General features: G+C 39.7%; 1 protein-coding gene across 1 annotated transcript; it reads right to left on the bottom strand.

The window, feature by feature from the left end:
* Positions 1-380: 380 nt before the first annotated feature.
* DYNLRB2 (dynein light chain roadblock-type 2) lies at positions 381-6,848 on the bottom strand. The gene is made up of 4 exons (XM_086758416.1): positions 6,814-6,848; positions 6,497-6,572; positions 2,631-2,798; positions 381-688 (listed from the first exon to the last, which is right to left on the bottom strand). The coding sequence occupies exons 1-4, from the start codon at positions 6,814-6,816 to the stop codon at positions 645-647; spliced, it is 291 nt and encodes a 96-aa protein (XP_086614542.1). The 5' UTR covers positions 6,817-6,848; the 3' UTR covers positions 381-644.
* Positions 6,849-18,201: the final 11,353 nt, after the last annotated feature.

The raw sequence follows: 18,201 nt of genomic DNA on the forward strand, positions 1-18,201 counted from the left end.
AACTGTAGTTCTACACGAGGGTGCAGGCTCTACTTTGCTTGAAATTCTCAGTACTGAAAATACTAAATGAAGCTATTATTTCGGTCCATAGAAATTGGAAAATAATAAAATATAGTTTTTCTTTCACTCTTCTTCCCTTAGAAAACTTAAAAACCAGGAGTTGAAGACACAGCAATATCCAGTCCATCATTACTGACGTGCACTACATTTGTATTCTGTGGTTCATGTAACTGGTTACTCCAGTTCACAGGGACACATTTATACATGTACGTATACACATGATCTCCTGCTTCCCGCCAGGTGTGATTTCTCCTCCAACATAACGTTAGAAGTGGGAAGAGAACGATTTAATTGCAAGAATAGGCTGAACATCCATTAGAGAGGGTTTTAAGCATTTTGCTTTATTAATGCTCTTCTGACTATCAAGATAAACGTACAATGTTTTGATATATGCATTAACATTTCCTCAAACACAAATTGATACAGCTACAACTGCAAACTTTAACTTGGCAACATTTCAGTCATGACAGTTACACTTTATGTAAAATTACTTAGTGCTACATTTGATATTAAATATCAACAAGTTGTATTGGTTTAACAAGTAGAACTAGATCACCATCTCTAAAAATATTGCCATAGCAGGATTATTCGCATGGGTTCTGAATAACGATCAGGAGATATTCCTTATCTGTGAAAAGATATTAAAATGTTTAGTTAACATACTTTATCTTATTTCCTGATAAATATTATTAATTGATCTATTCCTCTCCAACTTTTTGTTTATACAATATAAGCAAAAGCAATAGCATTTATATAAAAAACATTTAGAAAATGTAAGCACTTTGTACAAAAATCTGAGATTACAGATGAAAAAAAAAATCTGTGTCATAAAGCTTAACTATACCATATCAAAACTATTTTAGTAAGCAGTAGATTTGCTTTCAAGAAGCTGTAAAGATGTTTGAACAAGATGAAAAAAGTCACAAGATAAGCACCTGGAAGCTAGCGCTTGTTATAATAAAAAACTTTTGACATCTGCAGCCTCTTCTGCAGGTGCAGAGAACTTCTTTCAGTTCACTAACTAGTTTATTCAAAATGGAGCCATTTAGACATGAAAAAAAGCAGAGAAGATTTGAATAGACTTCTACTATGAATAAATTCTAAGCATGCCAGACTTCGCCTACTAATTCTAAGCCTGGGGAAGTTTTGGAAACAATTCAGTTGGGTGGCTATTTAACATTATCTATTTTAAATGAAACATTTCTCAAAAGTATCTAGTGAATTTAGTAGGGTCACATCTGCTTTGGAGAGTTAAGAAGCTGCACTCCTGCACCGTCACTTTCATACAAAAGCAACTTAATATACATCACAGGTGGTTCATTTGCCACCTTCTATTATAGTAAAATACAACCAAGCCTTTGAACAGCTGATCTTCCTGTTAGCAAAAAAAGCTTCACATTTTACACCACTTATTTTCAGGTCAACATGCTTTAGTGGTTACTAGTCAAAAAGTCACCTCTGAAAAATAAGTGAAGGGCAAATGCAAAATAAGAATCAAGTGCATCCATTTAGATCAATGAGCAAAAAAAAAAAACAAACCATGATGTAAAAAATGCATTAGTTTTATACTCCAAAATAGAAACTACACTACAATTTTAATCTTGGTATCAGCTGATGACTAATGTTAACACTTAATGACAGTGCCAGATTTCTTTCACACACACTGGTTTCATAGCAGCATCATCACTAATTCCAGCGAGGCGAGGTAACGCACACCTGCTGCAGTACCTCTGCTCCAGGTTTGCTATGAAGTCAGCACCAGAGGACTTCACCCCAGTGAAGGCTGTCCATCACTACAAGCTCAGAGCCCACCTCCTCCCCAGTGGCTATGCTGAGGACATGCCTGAAGCTTCCTTTCTGCCCTGCATGCCTTCACTGGATATTTCTGTCAAAATCCTGCATACCATTAGTCTCTCAATTAGCTAGCACACACATGAGGATCTCAGCCCCAGCCAATCACTTCCACTTTGCCTGAATCTGGTAACTGACCACAGCTTCACCACAGCTCATCTGGCCTTGTAATCTATTTTAGAGACACAACTAACAAATTAAGGTATATTTATGTTTAACATGAGTGAGAAACAGGTTGCTATATTCCCCTGGTTGTTTTAAGGAAAATAACGATATCACAGTTGCTATGCTGATGATAATACCGCACATTTATCTGTGACACAAATCCCACTATAGCTAGGAAGTCATAATAACATACCAAGTGAAAAAAAATACGATTTTTTTTGCATCTGTTTGGAGCTAAAATGGATTTGCTGCCTTTAATACTATTTATACATACACACTACTTGATATATCTATATTTGTCCAGTTTTCCCTTGTGAAAATCCTCAGAATCCAGAACATTAATCAGATCTCAACTTGTCGGGTTGCCTCCAAGCTTGAATACTATAAACTCTGTACATTAAAATCCTAACATACCTAGTTACATTGTGAATATATGGTTATATTTTAATATATTTATTTTAAAAATGCATTTTCTACAGTAGCCTTATTCATGAAGGATTAAAAGAAACTTAAAAGGACGTACAATTCTATTGTTATTTTAATAGAAATATTACCTGGAGCTACCATAATTTCATGCTTCTTTGATCTGATCCTAAGAAAGGTTAGATCATTCTGAGGATCAATATCTCTCACGGTGTTCCTAGCTTTCATGGTGAGCTGATGAAGAAGACCAGCATACTGGACTGTTGTAGAGTTATCAAGAGTTGTTCTTATTGGAATTCCTGCAAACAAATAATTTTCTACTAATCATTCAGTTAAGTTGCATATTCTTTATAGACAGCAGATCATAAGAGAAAAAACAAGGATTTCATAGTTTTTTTTCTGTTTTGTAGCAGAAAGGAGTTATGTTGATTCCAGGTATCTACATGCTTTTAAAAGTATGATTTATATTAATCAGGCACAATTAAACATTGAGTTGCCTTATGAAAGAGCCTAATTGCTGTTTAAGGCTCTTAAATACCTATCAAATTCCATTCCGTAGTACTTAACCAGTCATGGTGCTTCACCAGTTTAAACACCGTCACCGAGTTTGTATCTTGGCTGCACGAATCTAACCCACGCTTTCACTGTAGCACTTGGCATGTGCAGTGATGGAAATGACACATTCCCAGCAAAATCGCAAGAGCAATCAAAGGGCTGAAGTGGCATGTTTGCATTTGGCAAGCAAAACCACTCTTGGAACAATCCCTTCCAATTAGCGGCAAAATATTGACAATTGGTAGCACACAGTGTATTGATCCCAACTATTAAAAATATGACCACATAAGTCAAGATTAATTTTTGATGATTTAATGAATCATTGTTTATCAATGATTTGTCAAATCGTGCTTTTTATATTAATAGACTACCAGGTGAAGCTAAAGCCAGAGTTCACAGTAATCCTGCAAGTGTAAAACTGTTTGGCTTTAATTAGCTTGTTTTACTAATAAAAAATTTATTTGACCTACTAACAAAGACAATAGATTACAAGCTGGCAAGGCAATTTTCTCTTTGCATACATTTGTATTTTGTCTTCCAGATGGACAGGATAGGAATACAAAAACAGAATAGTGTGACGTAAGTTGAAGAGTTTGATTATGAAAGAACAATTAACATGCAAAAATAGTGAATGCTAGGTAAAGAATTAGAGGCAAAGGAGTAAAAGAAATCATAGAACCACCTCAGATATTAGACTACTCCATAATTTTCCTAGGAAAGCATTATTTGAATCACTTGAAAACTGTGCCATCACTTGAGAAATCATTCTGCTTTGGTGGGATGTGTAGTGTAGGGAAGGGTACAGAATGACCCAGTACATCCTTTGTGTCTAATGTTTATTATACAGAGATTGAAAGGGATGTTTTAATGGAAACAAGCAGGTGTTCCCAAGCACTGCATTAGCATGAGAATATCTATATAATCACAGCATTAAATAGGAAGTCACTTAAAAGCAGCAGTGAATTAGTGTCAAGTTTATATGACCTTGTATCTAAATGATTGCTTCAACAAATACAGCACTTTGAATTAAAATGGTAAATGATCCTCCAAGGTCTAATAATAACATGAAAATGAGTTGACACTAGTGACACCCTTAAATTAAAGCTGAGCTATGCTTTCTTTCAGACAAATTCTCTTTGCCTCTGCCTCCCAAATTAGAGAACGGCAAATAAATCCTTCATTAGAAGTGCTGCAGTGTGATCCTTCTCAGCTGTGAAGGATAGCGACAGTTTATGAGATTTTCCAAAGAAACAATGTACACTTAGCATGGGTTTCAGTGATCAGATCAGCTTTGAGCATTGCAGTAAATGACAGGCAATATTTGTATCTTTAATTTGCTATTTCACCTGCATACTATTACACCTAAGTGTACTTACACTATTACAAAAATCTTAGTAAAAGACAACTGTTTCAGTTAGTGAAGAACAGAGGGTTTCCCCTTTTTAGGGAACCTGAGCAGCCTAAGAAACCTCACTACTCCACTACCAGTTTGAGTATTTTTACTGTGATTAATTTAAGTTGTACACTTGTTTTAAATGTTTCAGGATAGGGAGAAATTAAATTTAATTTTCTACAGAAAGATTTGAAGTAATTAGATTGACTAGTGCTAATTATGGGTCTTTGGAGATGTTACAAAAACTTGCAACTACACACCTACTTTGAGATTTAGTTTGTGGAATCTAACTTCTTGGTACCTTGAATACCTCCTCACGGAGTAAAGACTCTTTTGCATTCACATCTAGCATCAGGTCTTAAAGTATTTCTAAATGATAAACTCAAACCAAAATTCCTACACTAGTCTTGCCCATCGGCTTCAGTCTGGCCATGTGTTCTACAGGTTTGTGAGAATGAGGAAGACTGAACAGGACATGGGGGGACTTCATACCTTGTTGTGAATAGCCCAATGTGCAAAAAAAGGGAAGCCTTCTAAAAAGCATGCTGTTGTCCTAACTCTGCACAGCTGTATCTGAGCTTTCCCTCAGTACCGTAGAAGGACCACAGGTAGAGATGGGCTGCAGTAGTACACCCGAGTGGGAAAGCATACTTGACCAATGTTGTGCCAAGAAATCAATTGTTCCAAGTAACAGAACATAAGAAAATGGATTTATTTTTCTATTAGATTACATTGGTGGTTTTGCCTTGAGAAGTGTATCAGTCTGCAAGCTCAAAATGGATCATTTGTGTTACTGAAGTGCTTGATTTTGTTCATTTCTTGTTTGCAACTTAGTGTAAGTGCTCACTGGATCAAGTCACATTCTGTTTACTGAAACAGAATACAGAAGTGGCTGCACCAGTACTTGTTCTGAAACCAGCCTGCATTTCAGCTTAGCGATCAGCCGTATCTGGGCATGAGCACGTGCAGGCACAAAGCTGCTTTTCAGTTTCTATTTGCTGGGCTGTGCACTTCTCTCTTCACCTGCATCATCTATGCTTTGAACAAAGGCACATTTTACTTAACATCCAGGCACACAAATTGAATTGTCCACATTTTGTAAAGACTAAATAACATTTAGGCTTCCTTCTTAGCGGTTTTTTTTTTGTCCTGTTGCTAAACTGCTGCTAGTGCAGTAGATTTTTTGGTGGACTGTAAAGGTGAAGTAGATTGACTAAATTATGGGCAAGGTAAATTGAGTGATGTAGGTTTTTGTTTTTTTTTTTTGTAAAGGACTGATTAAAACAGATTAACCTGAGAAGCCCAGCTTCTGAAAACTCATTTCAGTGACCAGTTTTGCTTTTGGCTTGCAGTCTTCAGGATCACAGCCAAAGCTGGCCTGGCAGGAAACTTGCTCTTCCTCCGATGACAACCCACCATAACGCAATTTAAAGAACTTGTGAATATTTGGCAGGGACAAGGAATGGCTCCCACAGAAGACCAACTTTGTTTGGCAGATGCTTTTCTCCTGATGTTTTCATTCTATCATAACTTTTCAGAGGAAGAGGGGGAGAGTGAAGTGCTAGTGAATTTTCTTGCATATACTAAGAATTTTGGACTAAGAAACACCTGCAAAAGCAACAGCTTAGTGCCATGCGTTCTTCCTTTCTGACACCTACCAAAAGAAATTAAAGATCTGGCTCTGAAAAATAAATTATAGTTTAGTTAAACAACAGGGATAACTAACAACATGGAACTCCTTAAGTTAAATAAAGATTATGATACTTTTTTCTTCAGAGAAGACTCATGTCAAGGCTCTGCTTTCCATTTTTGTGTTTTCCATTAACTTGAATAAAAAACTACATCATATGGAGAACTTCAAGAAATGGCCGCAAACCAAATGTTCATGTCTTAAGATGAAACGTGCGTTCTTGAAAATAGCAACACCTTCATAAAGCATCGCAAGCGGATTGTCTTAACACCTCATAATCTCCCATCTTGCGCTTAAGAGTTCCTACGCACATTGCCGCTACCAAGTTTGTTACTTGGAGGGAGCAGAGGGCGTTTTACCTTCGGCGTTTATCACAATAGTTCCGACAACCCCTTTGTGGGCTTGAATCCTCTTGAGGGTTTCCTCCACTTCAGCCTGCGGGGAGAGACGCCACCTCATCACCCCCGCGGCCACCACCGCACCCCGAGGGCCACCACGGCCCCGCCCGACGGCGACCTCGGGCCCCTGCGGGGAGGCCGCGGGGTCGCCGTGCCCGAAAGCAGCCCCAGGTCTCTGCCCTCGCCCCCCACCCCTCCACCCCAACGCCCCCGGCCGCCCCCCGCCGCCCCGTTCCCCCTCCCGCGGCCCGATGGGCGGGCGGGAGCGGCGCCATTACCATGGCCTCGCCGCCGCCGCGCCGCCGTTGCTATGGAGCGGCGGAAGTGAGGGCGGGGAGCGGCGGCGCGGGCCCAGCGCGGCCCCTCAGGAACCGGGGCCAGGCCCGGGGCTGCGCCCGGTGACCCGGGGCTGGCAGCTGCTCTGTGTGTCCGGGGTCTGTGCTGGGACCCACAGCTCGCACCCGAGGGGCAGCATGAGGGGCACCCTGTGAGGGCTGAGGACAAGGGCAGCTGCAGCGTGGCCGGGGGGCAGAGAGGGCCCAGGTGCGGGCTTGGGTGGAGCCCGGGGGCCGTGAGGGGAGGCCCAGGTGGGGCCGGTCAGGGCAGTGAGGGCTTATTAGTGCTTTCGGGGGGCTGGCGGCCATTAGCATGGCGTCTGCTCCGGACGCGCTGGTGGTTGGGCTCTGTTGGTGGACTCTGCCTGGTAGGTGAAGTGAAACGAACACAGGTTGGTTTATTTGTTGTGGTAGAGGATTTTTTTTTTTGTTAGTTTCTTTTAAAGCTGAGGCTGATACTGACTAAATCCCAAAGATACCAGTTTAGCTACTGTGGTTTGAAATAGGTATTTTTCTTCTCCCCGTGTCTCAGCGTTGCCTTGTCTGCTCTCTGTTTTTCCACAAGTGTTACATGCTGTGTGGGTGTGCAGAGCTTGTTTTTCACCAGCCTAGCTGGGCTGCGATCGCTGTGTATAGGTAGATAAATAGTTTTCATAAGAAACGTGTGTGGCCAGAGCTCCCTACGCTTTTAAAATGGGTGTAGGCTGCTTTCACAATGCTGTAGTGTAGACAAGTTACCCATGTTTTTCTATTATTCTCTACCAACATAGCAGGGGAACAAACCTCACGTGCAAGATGTTTGAAGAGCTGTCTGTCTCCCTGCACGCAGTAGATAGTACTGATGTGTCTAGGAGACCCTTTAATGGCTTTTGAAGAGGAGGGAGCTAGTCTCACCAACTCTTCTGTCTTGTTTATGAACAGTCCTGGAGTCTTGTCGTTAGATTGTCTTTTAGCTGCTCTGCTCTAAAGAGTTGGCAAGTTTACCAAGTGGTTTTTTTTTTTTTTTTTTGAGAAGTCACCAAGCCCTCCCTTTTTTTTTTTTTTAAATGGTGAGGACTTAAGAATAAATTAACAAGCTAGTTATTAATCTTCAGCTCTTTAAGGACCCAGTTGTATTTGAAACTTGCACCAGTATATCAGTACATAATTTAATGCAGTTTATGGCCCCGTTTTGGAGAGAAAATAACTTCAGTGTGTGGGATTGCCCTATCTATTGCAACAATATTATTCTAGGCATTTATTAAGTTTCAGACTGGCAGGGGCCAGCATAAATCAGAAGTGTTGAAGTTGCTGTGTATTCAGATAAGTTGAATAACTGTATTGAAAATCTGGTTTATGAAAGAAGGGAGAAATTATCAGAAATATAAGTATATTTATTTTGAAAGCTACTATTTTAGGAGTTAACACAACATTGTATGACGTGTTATGGGAGGCAATCAAGAGCGCTGTGCCTGTAGCTGGTACTGGTGCATGTGAGTCACTGCACCAGCTGTGTGAATGGTTTCAGCTGGGCACAGTTTAGCCAGGAGTGCCCTTTGCATTGATACACCTGTGCAGTTTTGTTACAGCGAGAAGTGTGGTGTTCTGAATTTGTGGAAATGAGCTATCTTTACAGACTTTTTTTAATTTTTTTTTTTTATTTTTACATTTTTTTTTAACAATTGGAAGCACTGGTGCGTGATTATTGAATCTGACTGGAACATCTGGTGGGCAGTTTTGTTTTAATACAGTCAGTAGATGCCCTTAAATGAAAACTTATAGATTATACAGTATAAACCTGGTCCTACTGCTGGTGTTGATCACAGTGATCCTTGCTATTACAGTCCAATTAAAGTCAGCACACTGTAGAATAACATACTATAAGGGATGGTGGTGATCCCGCTCCCTGTAACTGGACTGGCAATTCTAGGGATTTAAAAGAATGAAAAGGAGGAGTTTTTCAAGTTACTCTGCTGCCCTGTTGTGTGGTGGGTTTTTTTTGTTTTTTTTTTTTTTTTTTTTTCAATTTTGAAGGCTTCTTTTAAAACCGCTCTTTTTCTTCATGGATGCAAGATGCCTACATGTCTTTTTAAAACCAATAAAAATATCAGCTCAGCTTTGCAAAAAATACTGAACTGGAGCCAAAATGACAGCTAGCATGATGCAGGATTATTCTTGGAAGCATTATTTATGCTCAGCATGAAAGACTGAAACATATGCAGACTTTTACAGACACTCAGATAGGCTTTGTCTCAGACACATAACAACAAATGAAAATATTTTCTTGGTTACTTGAAATTTAACTGAGAATTCAGATTCCAAGCAACATAATTATTCTTTTGATATACAGTAGTGAATGCAGTATTAGGAATGGAGTGATACTGCTTGAGAACCAGAAACTCCTCATAGTTTAGGACTGGAATCTTGCAAATGCTTATCTCTGTGAATAAGTTCAAATATTTACTGGTGAAAGTAACAAGTGAGAAGCTCAAACTTCAGGTGTTTGCTCTTGTAGTCCAGTGTTTGAGCTAACTTCTGCATGTATAGTTAAGATTGAGGGGGGTGAAAAATCAACAGAAAGGTGGAAAATACTGCTTGCTTCCCCCCACCCCCCAGGCTATGACAGAAGATGTAATTCTCCACGTGGAAACTAGGAAGAAGATTTTGCTGGTAAGTACACAAGAATTTCATTCCTTCCTTGCTGCTTGAACCTAAAGACCCAGGAAGAGGTAGGGAGTGAGTGAAGTGCATTGAGGGACTTGAGCTACAGTGAAGTGCTGTAAACAGTTTTGATTTGCTGCCAGCCAGTATGAAATAGCATAAATCAGTTCAGGAAGAACTTTGCTTTTTATAACCAGTAATCTTGATGACAAGTAACTGTAAATGTCTGCCAGCTATTATGATAGCTCCCTTGCCCATGCTGTAGGATATCTCCAGAAGTTTTCAGTTTTGTTGGCCTGTAAAGTAGAATGAACTCATGCATGACCAATAGTGATGCTGTTGATGACCGTACAGTTGCTTCTTTCAGTTCTTTCCTCTATGCTTTTTTTTTTCTAGCCAAATAGTCTCCAAGGAACTTTTGTGGAAGCAGATAATGTGGCATAGTGCTGAAATCTTAGAGTCCGTTCTTAGCACACAGCCCTTAGAAATATCTAAAATAAATGACTGATTATTTGGTATTACATAATTATTTTGATTATCTCAATACTGAGAGAGAAACACAAATTGAGTTCAGGTGTACAAAAGTTTGAATTTTTAATGCAGGTGTGTCACTATATATCATGATGCTCGTTGGTCACATATCAGCCAATGAATGGGAGCTACAGTTTGAATTTATTGCCCACAAAGTCTGTGGAGCAATCACACTGTGAATGTTCTCAGTTAATTCTTGGTCTTTCAGTGTCTGAGGAGCTGGCTCAGAGTTTTGTAGAAGTAACAAAAGGATTGAACTTTGCTATCCCTGGAAGGCTTCAGGCAGGTTATTTTGTGGCAGCAGGAGAGTTAGGTTATGGTGGAGAGTGTGCTAAGCTGAAAGTAGTCAAAGTGAGCTTTGGGGTGTCTGGATGGAAGAACTGATCTGTAGAGCTCCAGGGCTGTACCTGTCCATCTCCTCCTCTTTTAATAGTTCCACAGTGAGCAGTCAGTTGTTGTCAGCACCCCCTTCTGTGTGTGAAATATAATAAAATACATAATCTCTATTATTCAATTAAAATGCTCTTCCCTTTCCCTGATTGAAATTTGACTTTGGTTTTGTTAAGAGATCTACTTTAAAAAGGTGAAAATTAAGGAAAACACAGTGAAGTTAGTCATCCTTGCAAGATTATGTAGGGAAGGTCTTGCCTTTCTCCACCTGAAAAAGGTAACCTAGAGTGGATGAGATCAAGATCTTTCCCAATCTGGCTGATAGTTTTATTTGTTCTTACCTCCTGTTACCTCTGTGAATCCAAATATCATAAACTGAGAAAATGTTTAAGAAAAACTGTATGTCATGTACGCATGTATGGAATAACTTTGAAGTTACTCTGTAGATAAATGTTAGAATGAAAATTCACTCAAAGTATTTTTTGGGTATGAAGATTTTTTTGTGCAACTGTTGAGAGTGGTTTCCCAGGTTTTTTGGCGGCTGTGTGATGAATTTCTAGCTCGGATCCTCTAGATGGTGTTGCAGCTACAGCACAGGGAAGTGAACTCGCCGTTAGGTTTTGTCTTGCTTGTTAAAATGCCGCTTCGCTGAAGTCATGTATCGTATGAAAGGATTAACGACTTCGGCTACAGTACTATTTACAGGTTTATGCAAGGAGGAATCAGCATAGGTGGATTACCCATCCTCAGTTAAGTAAGAGTAGGACTTTCTTTATAGATGCAGAAGTCTTGCAGAAACTGTTGCGTGGTGAAATTATCCCCTCATCTCTTGAAACCATACCTTGAGTGCTGGCAAGGGCAGAGGTGGCCAACTGTAGCCTGTGGTGCTGATTAAGTGACAGCAATAAGCCTCTTAAAACTCCCAGCAGATGTTCCTGCTTTTGTATGCTAATGGGAGCTCCACAAACCATTTTCTCTTCCTTCTGAGAGCAGATGTAAGTACATGAAAATCACTTTCTTTTATCAAGAGCAAATTGATAATAACCTTGGTTCAGTTGTAAGGCAGAAGCTGTAGAGGCACTTTATTTAGTAATTGCAGAAAGCTATTGCGGAACTTAATCAAAATTATTATTTTTTTTTTATATTCTGCTAATTTTTCTTGTACTAAAGTAGTTAAGCAAAATCTGAATTGTGAGCACACTGCTTCCTGGGCTTTTAAACCATCCACTGGGAGTATTTCAGAGTGGCATGTGAACCTGCTCTAGTACTTTTGCTTTGTCACCTCTAATGTAGCCACTCCCTGCTGCCCCGGTTATTTCAGTGGGTAAAGCTCAGTCAGAACAGGCATGCCAGCTCACTGGTAGTATTCCTGAGATTTTGGTGACCTAATATGATGCTTTGTGTGGTCTGCTGTGAATATACAGTAAAGAGTTGTGCATCACAGAGAAGGATGCCATGCCATATATGCTAATATTCCACAGTCCTACCTTGACAGGAAAAACCCACTGGAACAGTAAGAATTTAGAGCATGACTCTACTGATGGCTGAATCATACTGAGGTTAGTACTGTTGCTGACAGTGAGGGCTGTGTTTGTGATTAACTTGTATGGAAACACTGAGCTCCAGAAGTGTGAAAACAGAGGGGCATAATCTGGGCAGCGGACCAACTATCCAGTCTCTGTTATAACTGAGCCTTACATTTAGCTCAAGGGTATAGACTGTGTCCTTTGTAAGAATAAGAAAGAACTTGACCATCTTTGTAAGACATCTGTTTGTAAAAGGTGTTTTCAAGCAATAATAAAGGAGTAGCCTGAGCCATGGAACTGCATTTTAAAACTTGATTTCACTTGGATGATTGCATCCTTTCTAATGTAAGTTGACACCTTGCATTTTAGATTCTTTGCGAGGCTGGACAGAATTTAGTCAGCATTTTCCAAATAAATAATTTAAGGTGCTTTTTGTACTTCTGGTTTTTGAGATGAAATACAGGTATCCTCTTCACTTGACACTATTAAAACATCTATAGATGTTTTAATAAAAACATTCTTCATAGAGTAGAGAGTTTACTCACTAACCAGATTTCATTTTGGGTAGCGGCAGTCTGCCCAAAGTTCAGCTATAGTTTCTATTACATGTTGCAGTAGTGATTCTGAGGTGACTAGTGACAGAAACTAAAGTTCAGTAGTTTTACTTCCTTTCTTACAGATCTGTTGAGTGTTATTTGCCCTCTTTAAAATACAGCTGTCCTTCACTCCAGAAGAGAAGTGAATGAGCATAGCGTTGTAAAGTTTGCGTATGTATTTTTCGTATTGCTGAGGCATTTCGGTTTGCAAGATCTGACGGTAGAACCACAAGCTTCTGTGACCTGTTCTGGGTATGAAGTGTGCATGTGCACATTCAAAAGTTCAATAAAAATAGCCAGGAACCTAGATGGTTCCCTGCCAACCACCAGTTAAAGTTAAAATGCCTGTTTTAATACCTTGCATGTCTGCAGTGTAGCGGCTAACCTTGAGACGCAGCAGGCTGTAGGCGCTAGTAAAGGCGAGGCTGGGACTCTCAAACAAGAACAGCCTTCTTCCCACTCTGATGCTCAGCTGTGAGATACGGTATTAGACTGTCCTGATCATCTGTAGTTGCCATCTTGGGAGAAAGAATGGATACAGCTGGGCTCCTGGCAATTTGTATCTTTATACATAACCATCAAAAGCCTGGACTACAACTATCAACATATAGGACTAGTAGAGCATTGGGGTGAAATTTATTATTGACATTTTTTCAATAAGAGCTGTATTTCCCATTACTTGAGTATTCTGGATGATCTTTGAAAGTCCCAGTTAAACTGCTGTCCAAAAATGGAGCCTATAGTTTGATGATGCAGTATTCTCATTTATTCTTCATCTCAGTTTGGTCCAGAAGTAAAAGTTCCAAAATATTGCAAAGAGTCAGTGTTTGTAAACCAAATAAATCTGAAAACACCACAGCAAATATACACACATAATTAGATAGAATGAGATTTCTCCATCACTAATGATATCAGCTCATTGACTAGGGTAAGACTGCTTGGAGCAATTTTGCTATTAAGAGTTTCTCCTAAAGGCTTTTTTAAAATATAAAGACAGTTTGCAAAGTTAATTGTGAGTTACTGGGGCAATTGCTCGTGGAACAGTGATGAGGAAAGTAGTTGTAAAAGAAGTGAGTATGAGGCAGATTGTATTTAATATGAGACAGTTTAAATTTTAATTTGCATTTGCAGTTATTCTGGAAAACTCTGAATTCCTGATTTAAAGAAAAGCAAATGCAATTGTAGAATCTGCTTTACATCACTAATCTGTTTGGGAAACATCTGTGTTTATATATGACACTGTTTACCTAAACACTGCCTCGTGTATGGCAGGAGAACGCTGTAGCCAGTAACTCCGAGACTGGATTGCCTAAAAGCCAGGAGAAGGGGAGCTCTTGGTAGGGACACTTGTTCTGAGACTCACATCCATTACTTGTCTGACAGAACTTGAGTTGCTGTAAATTTTATGTCCAGCGTGAAAATTGTGGAATTTTTTTTTTGGTAGTTATTATAATGATCAGAATTAGTGTAACTAGAGACTTGCTGATTTGGTATTGGTGTTAATCTTGTGTTGTTTTTAACCTTTCTTTGTAGGCATCTCAAGATTGTGTATCTGTCCAAAACCAGCAATAAATTCAGTAGTGAACCAGAAAGCTTTTAGAGGTCGTATGTGGCCATTGTAAAACTTTTTGGAAGGAGTAAGGATTTGCGCTAGATTGAGTTGTTTTATAACCCAGTGTTGCAGCCTCACCAGTTGCATTCTTCCTGCGTGTGTCGCTGTAACTTAGTGAACCTTTACATGCTTTAGTCACCTTCTCTAGCTCCATGTCAGCTAGCCAACAAAATGCATTATTCATTTCAGTCTTTCTACAGCTAGAAAGCTTGGGAAAATGCCAACAGAGTGATAGTTCTAAAGGTACGTTGAAGTGGCGTCAAAGCAGCATCCTGTGACGAATTTCTTTCGTGCTCTTGGAACTGGCAGACTCTCAAGTAAATGTGAATATGTGACTTTGACATCATTAGAGTGGAACTAGAAGCCATGGTGAAATACTGTATGCTATCTTTCATCTGGTGGAAATGTTTCTGTGAGGTTGTACATGTAAATTAAAAAATAGCTATTGGCACGTGGTTTCCTGGTAACCTACATATAAACATGGGTATGTGCTCTCTAAACACAACTTACATTACACCATCAATCATGATTTGTGAGATTCTGTGTTCTCTTTCAAGTGGACACTTCAGTGCATCATCAATAGCAGTGATCTGTGTTGTGAGGGCAGGAGCTAGTGCCAAGTGCCAAATATTGAAGTCTAATCCAGTTCCTTTCCCCTTCCTTTGCGTATTTTATTAATGTTTTCTCAAAATAGAATACCCCACTTCCTGAACGTAAGTTTTCACAACAACTTACTGAGTGGTGGGGACTTATTTTGCTTCTTTTGGGATGATCTCACCTCCTTTAGAAATTGGCCTTTTAGAAGGTGCCGGTTATCAAAGTGTCTGAGTAGATCCCAGGCAGGGGTAGTGCATCCCAGTATCCCCTTGAGCTCTGGGGCAGAAATGATATGGGAAACTGAAACACCAGAAGGTGATGTCCTTTGTTTTATCCTAACATCCTAATATCTTTCCTGGATCTTATGCAATATCTAGGTTCAGGTCTTCTCTCTATTTGAGGCAGGTTTCCCATCTTCTAAGTTGTTCTAAACCTATATTACACCCTGTGTCTTGTGTGGCTTTTTCCCAATCTCTCCTTTTGTTGCTGTTTTACTCTGAACCATTAAATATTTATTTTTTCAAGAAAATTTTTCTGATCTCATCCGCTGAAATTGCACGAATGAAAATTTGCAGCTGTTGCCAGCGTCATTGTCTACAGCAGCTATTACAAGAAAATAAGTTCAGTAGGAATTCAGCGTTAAACTGTTACCGCAGTTTACAAGTGCTAGTGCAGAGTGCTGGTATTTACAGGCTTGCAGGCTGTGATTCTCTTGATCAAAGAAACCATCTCTGCTGTGGTAGAAGGCTTTTGTTTGACAGCATTTCTCAAAGTGTCTTCTTCCTCCTCTCTTAACAAGAGAATGTGTGAGCCTTTTCAGCTTGTGCAGCCCAAGGGTTTATACTGAATAAACTCTGCTTGGAGACTCTAATGTCAATATAATAAACAGCTTTGGTTCTAGACTTAAAATACTTACAAATGTTAAAAGGGTACCTGAGAGGATCTTTCTTGCACATCCAAATTTCAATAAAGTTTTACTTCTGACACCAGACTAAGCTCAATGGACACCAGTGAAGTTTTGGTTTCAGCATGATTACTGTGCGGGTAGGGTGCAATTCAGGCAAGTAGAATGTAGCCATTAGTCAACAGTAGTGTATTTAAAAAAAAAAATTTTTAAAAAATCAAGTATAGTTTTGTTCTTAAGTTGTATCAAATAGAGTTTTGTTTAGAAGGTCAGCTTTTAACTCTTTATGCTGGCAAGCTGCTATTCTAATGTTTATTCTGATCTGTTCCTATGTCTTAATGCAAAGAACTTTATTTTCTTTTCAGTTGACATTTGTATGATAGTTCAACTGTGCTGAGTTCAGTGGCTGTAAGTGAGTGAGTGAGAGATGGGAATTGGCTTTAAGGGCTGGCAGGAGAATGCTAGGATACAATCTCAGGTACTGATCCTGGGATGTGCTCAGCTGGCTGCCCACAGTGCAACCTGAAATCTGTGTAGCTCAGACTATTTAAAATGTTTGCTGTACATTGAGTGTGAGCCATCTTGTGAGGTTTTTTTTCCCCCTGCTTGTGGTGATGCAGCAGTCATTGACCATGACAGCATGTAACTGAAGTGTGCCAATGGCAAGTCCCTTAACTGCTGAGTGGTAGCATTGATGCATTAGGGATGATGTTTAAATAGCAGTTATTGGTCAAGCAGGATTGACATAACATGAACCCATGAGAAGCTGAGCCTAAATCCCGTGCCTAAAGAAGGTAAGCCAGCAGGTTTAGCTGTAGCTGTAGTTCAGCCCCTGGGTGCTGTGCCAGCAGTCAGTTTCTTGTTATGATCCCTTCCTGCACACACATGCGCTCTGTCCTCCTGATCAAAGTGTTTTGGTTTTTTTTTTTTCAGTTTTCCTCTTGTGTAATTGCTAAAGCCAGTTTCTGTGCGTTACCCCTCATCCTGGATTACACTTAGTCCTGGTAAATTTTCTGTGACAGAACTACCACCACACCTTGCATGCCTTTGGTGCAGTTGACTATTTGACTGATGACATGATGAAGGTGGAACAGGTGTATGGTTCTCAGAAAAAAATCAATACTTTGAAGAAAGTCCTGAGTATTATTTACTGGAAGTTTTACAATTTCTGGGAAAGAACTAAGTCATGCAGTGGTTTTTGCTGTTGGGTGAGGTGCTTTAATGTGACATTAGAAAGGGAACCTTTTATGATGCTTGCTACTTGGTGAATGACACGTGATTACTGCTCATCTTTGGTCAAAAGTACCTTTTAGTTTGAATTTAATCATCTAGTTGTGCCACAATGATGTAGCTCTATTTCTGGGCTAGTTCTGTGCTAGAATTACGGCATTCATATCTTAAAAAGTTGAACCATATGCTAGGTTTTCTAGAAAATATACTTAAGAACTAAAATTCTAAACTATTCATAAATGTCTGGTTAGTTGACCACTCTTTGGTAAAGATAAGGGCTTTGAAGCAAGCCTGGACTTTTCTGTGCAGCCTTTTAGATAGCAACTGGAGCTGAATGGTCTTTAACAAAAAGCCAACCGAGGCTACAGATTGGAGCCAATCTAGTATAACTGTTCAGTGATTTAGAACTTAAATCTGTTAGGAAAAGCTGTAAAAATTGACTTGGCAGATTAAGTACAACTGCTGCCACTTGTAGGGATTTTCCTGCTCAAATTTTAGAGAACAGCCTTTCTTTGGGGCTACCCAGCATATACTTAGAAACAAATGTTCTTTCTTTTGGGGTTTGGTGCATACTGAGCAAAGGAGGATAGCTGTTTGAGGCGGTCACATCATACGCTACCTGCAAGGCTGAAATCCCAGTCTCAGTTTTCTTCCCGTTCAAATCAATAGCAGCACTGTAATTTTAACGGGAACACGTCTGGTTTTTTGAGAGCTAGTGTAAGTTTCCCTTCCAGGAAAACAGCAAACTGGCACTATTTGCTAATGCATGGAGAAGTTCTTAGGTCAGTACCTGATCCTGAAATCTGCCTTCATTTTGAAGTATGGAGTATCAGCACTTTCATAGTGGACCAGAGCTGTGAGTATTCTAGCCCAGTATCTTGTGTCTGACAATATTCAGTATGTTGTGTTTGTACAGGCAGGTGAGGGACATCTTGCTATATAAACTTTAAAAACAAACTATCATTTTTTTCTTTGCTAAGACTTTACCTCATGTTGGAGATCTTTAGTTCCTTAACCTCATGGAGAACCAGAAGGTCTTGGCCTGTTAATGATGTGTTGTGTGATCCTGAGCAAACCACTTCACTTCCTTGTGCCTCTGCTTTCCCTCCCACTCTCTTCTGTCAGTTTTCCAGAGCGCAGGCCTTCTGCTATGTGCTTGCTCAGTGTCAAGTACAATGGGGCCCTGATCTCTGTTGGGGCCTCTAAGTACTACCACTGTATAAAATAAAAATAATCCTTCTCACAAATAGGGATGCGGGCTGGGAATTTCAAAAGGGCAGAAGAATGAGTCAGTTTTCATAGACT

The sequence above is a fragment of the Chlamydotis macqueenii genome, chromosome 13 (genome assembly GCF_036417535.1).
Source record: "Chlamydotis macqueenii isolate bChlMac1 chromosome 13, bChlMac1.mat, whole genome shotgun sequence".
NCBI lineage: Eukaryota > Metazoa > Chordata > Aves > Otidiformes > Otididae > Chlamydotis > Chlamydotis macqueenii.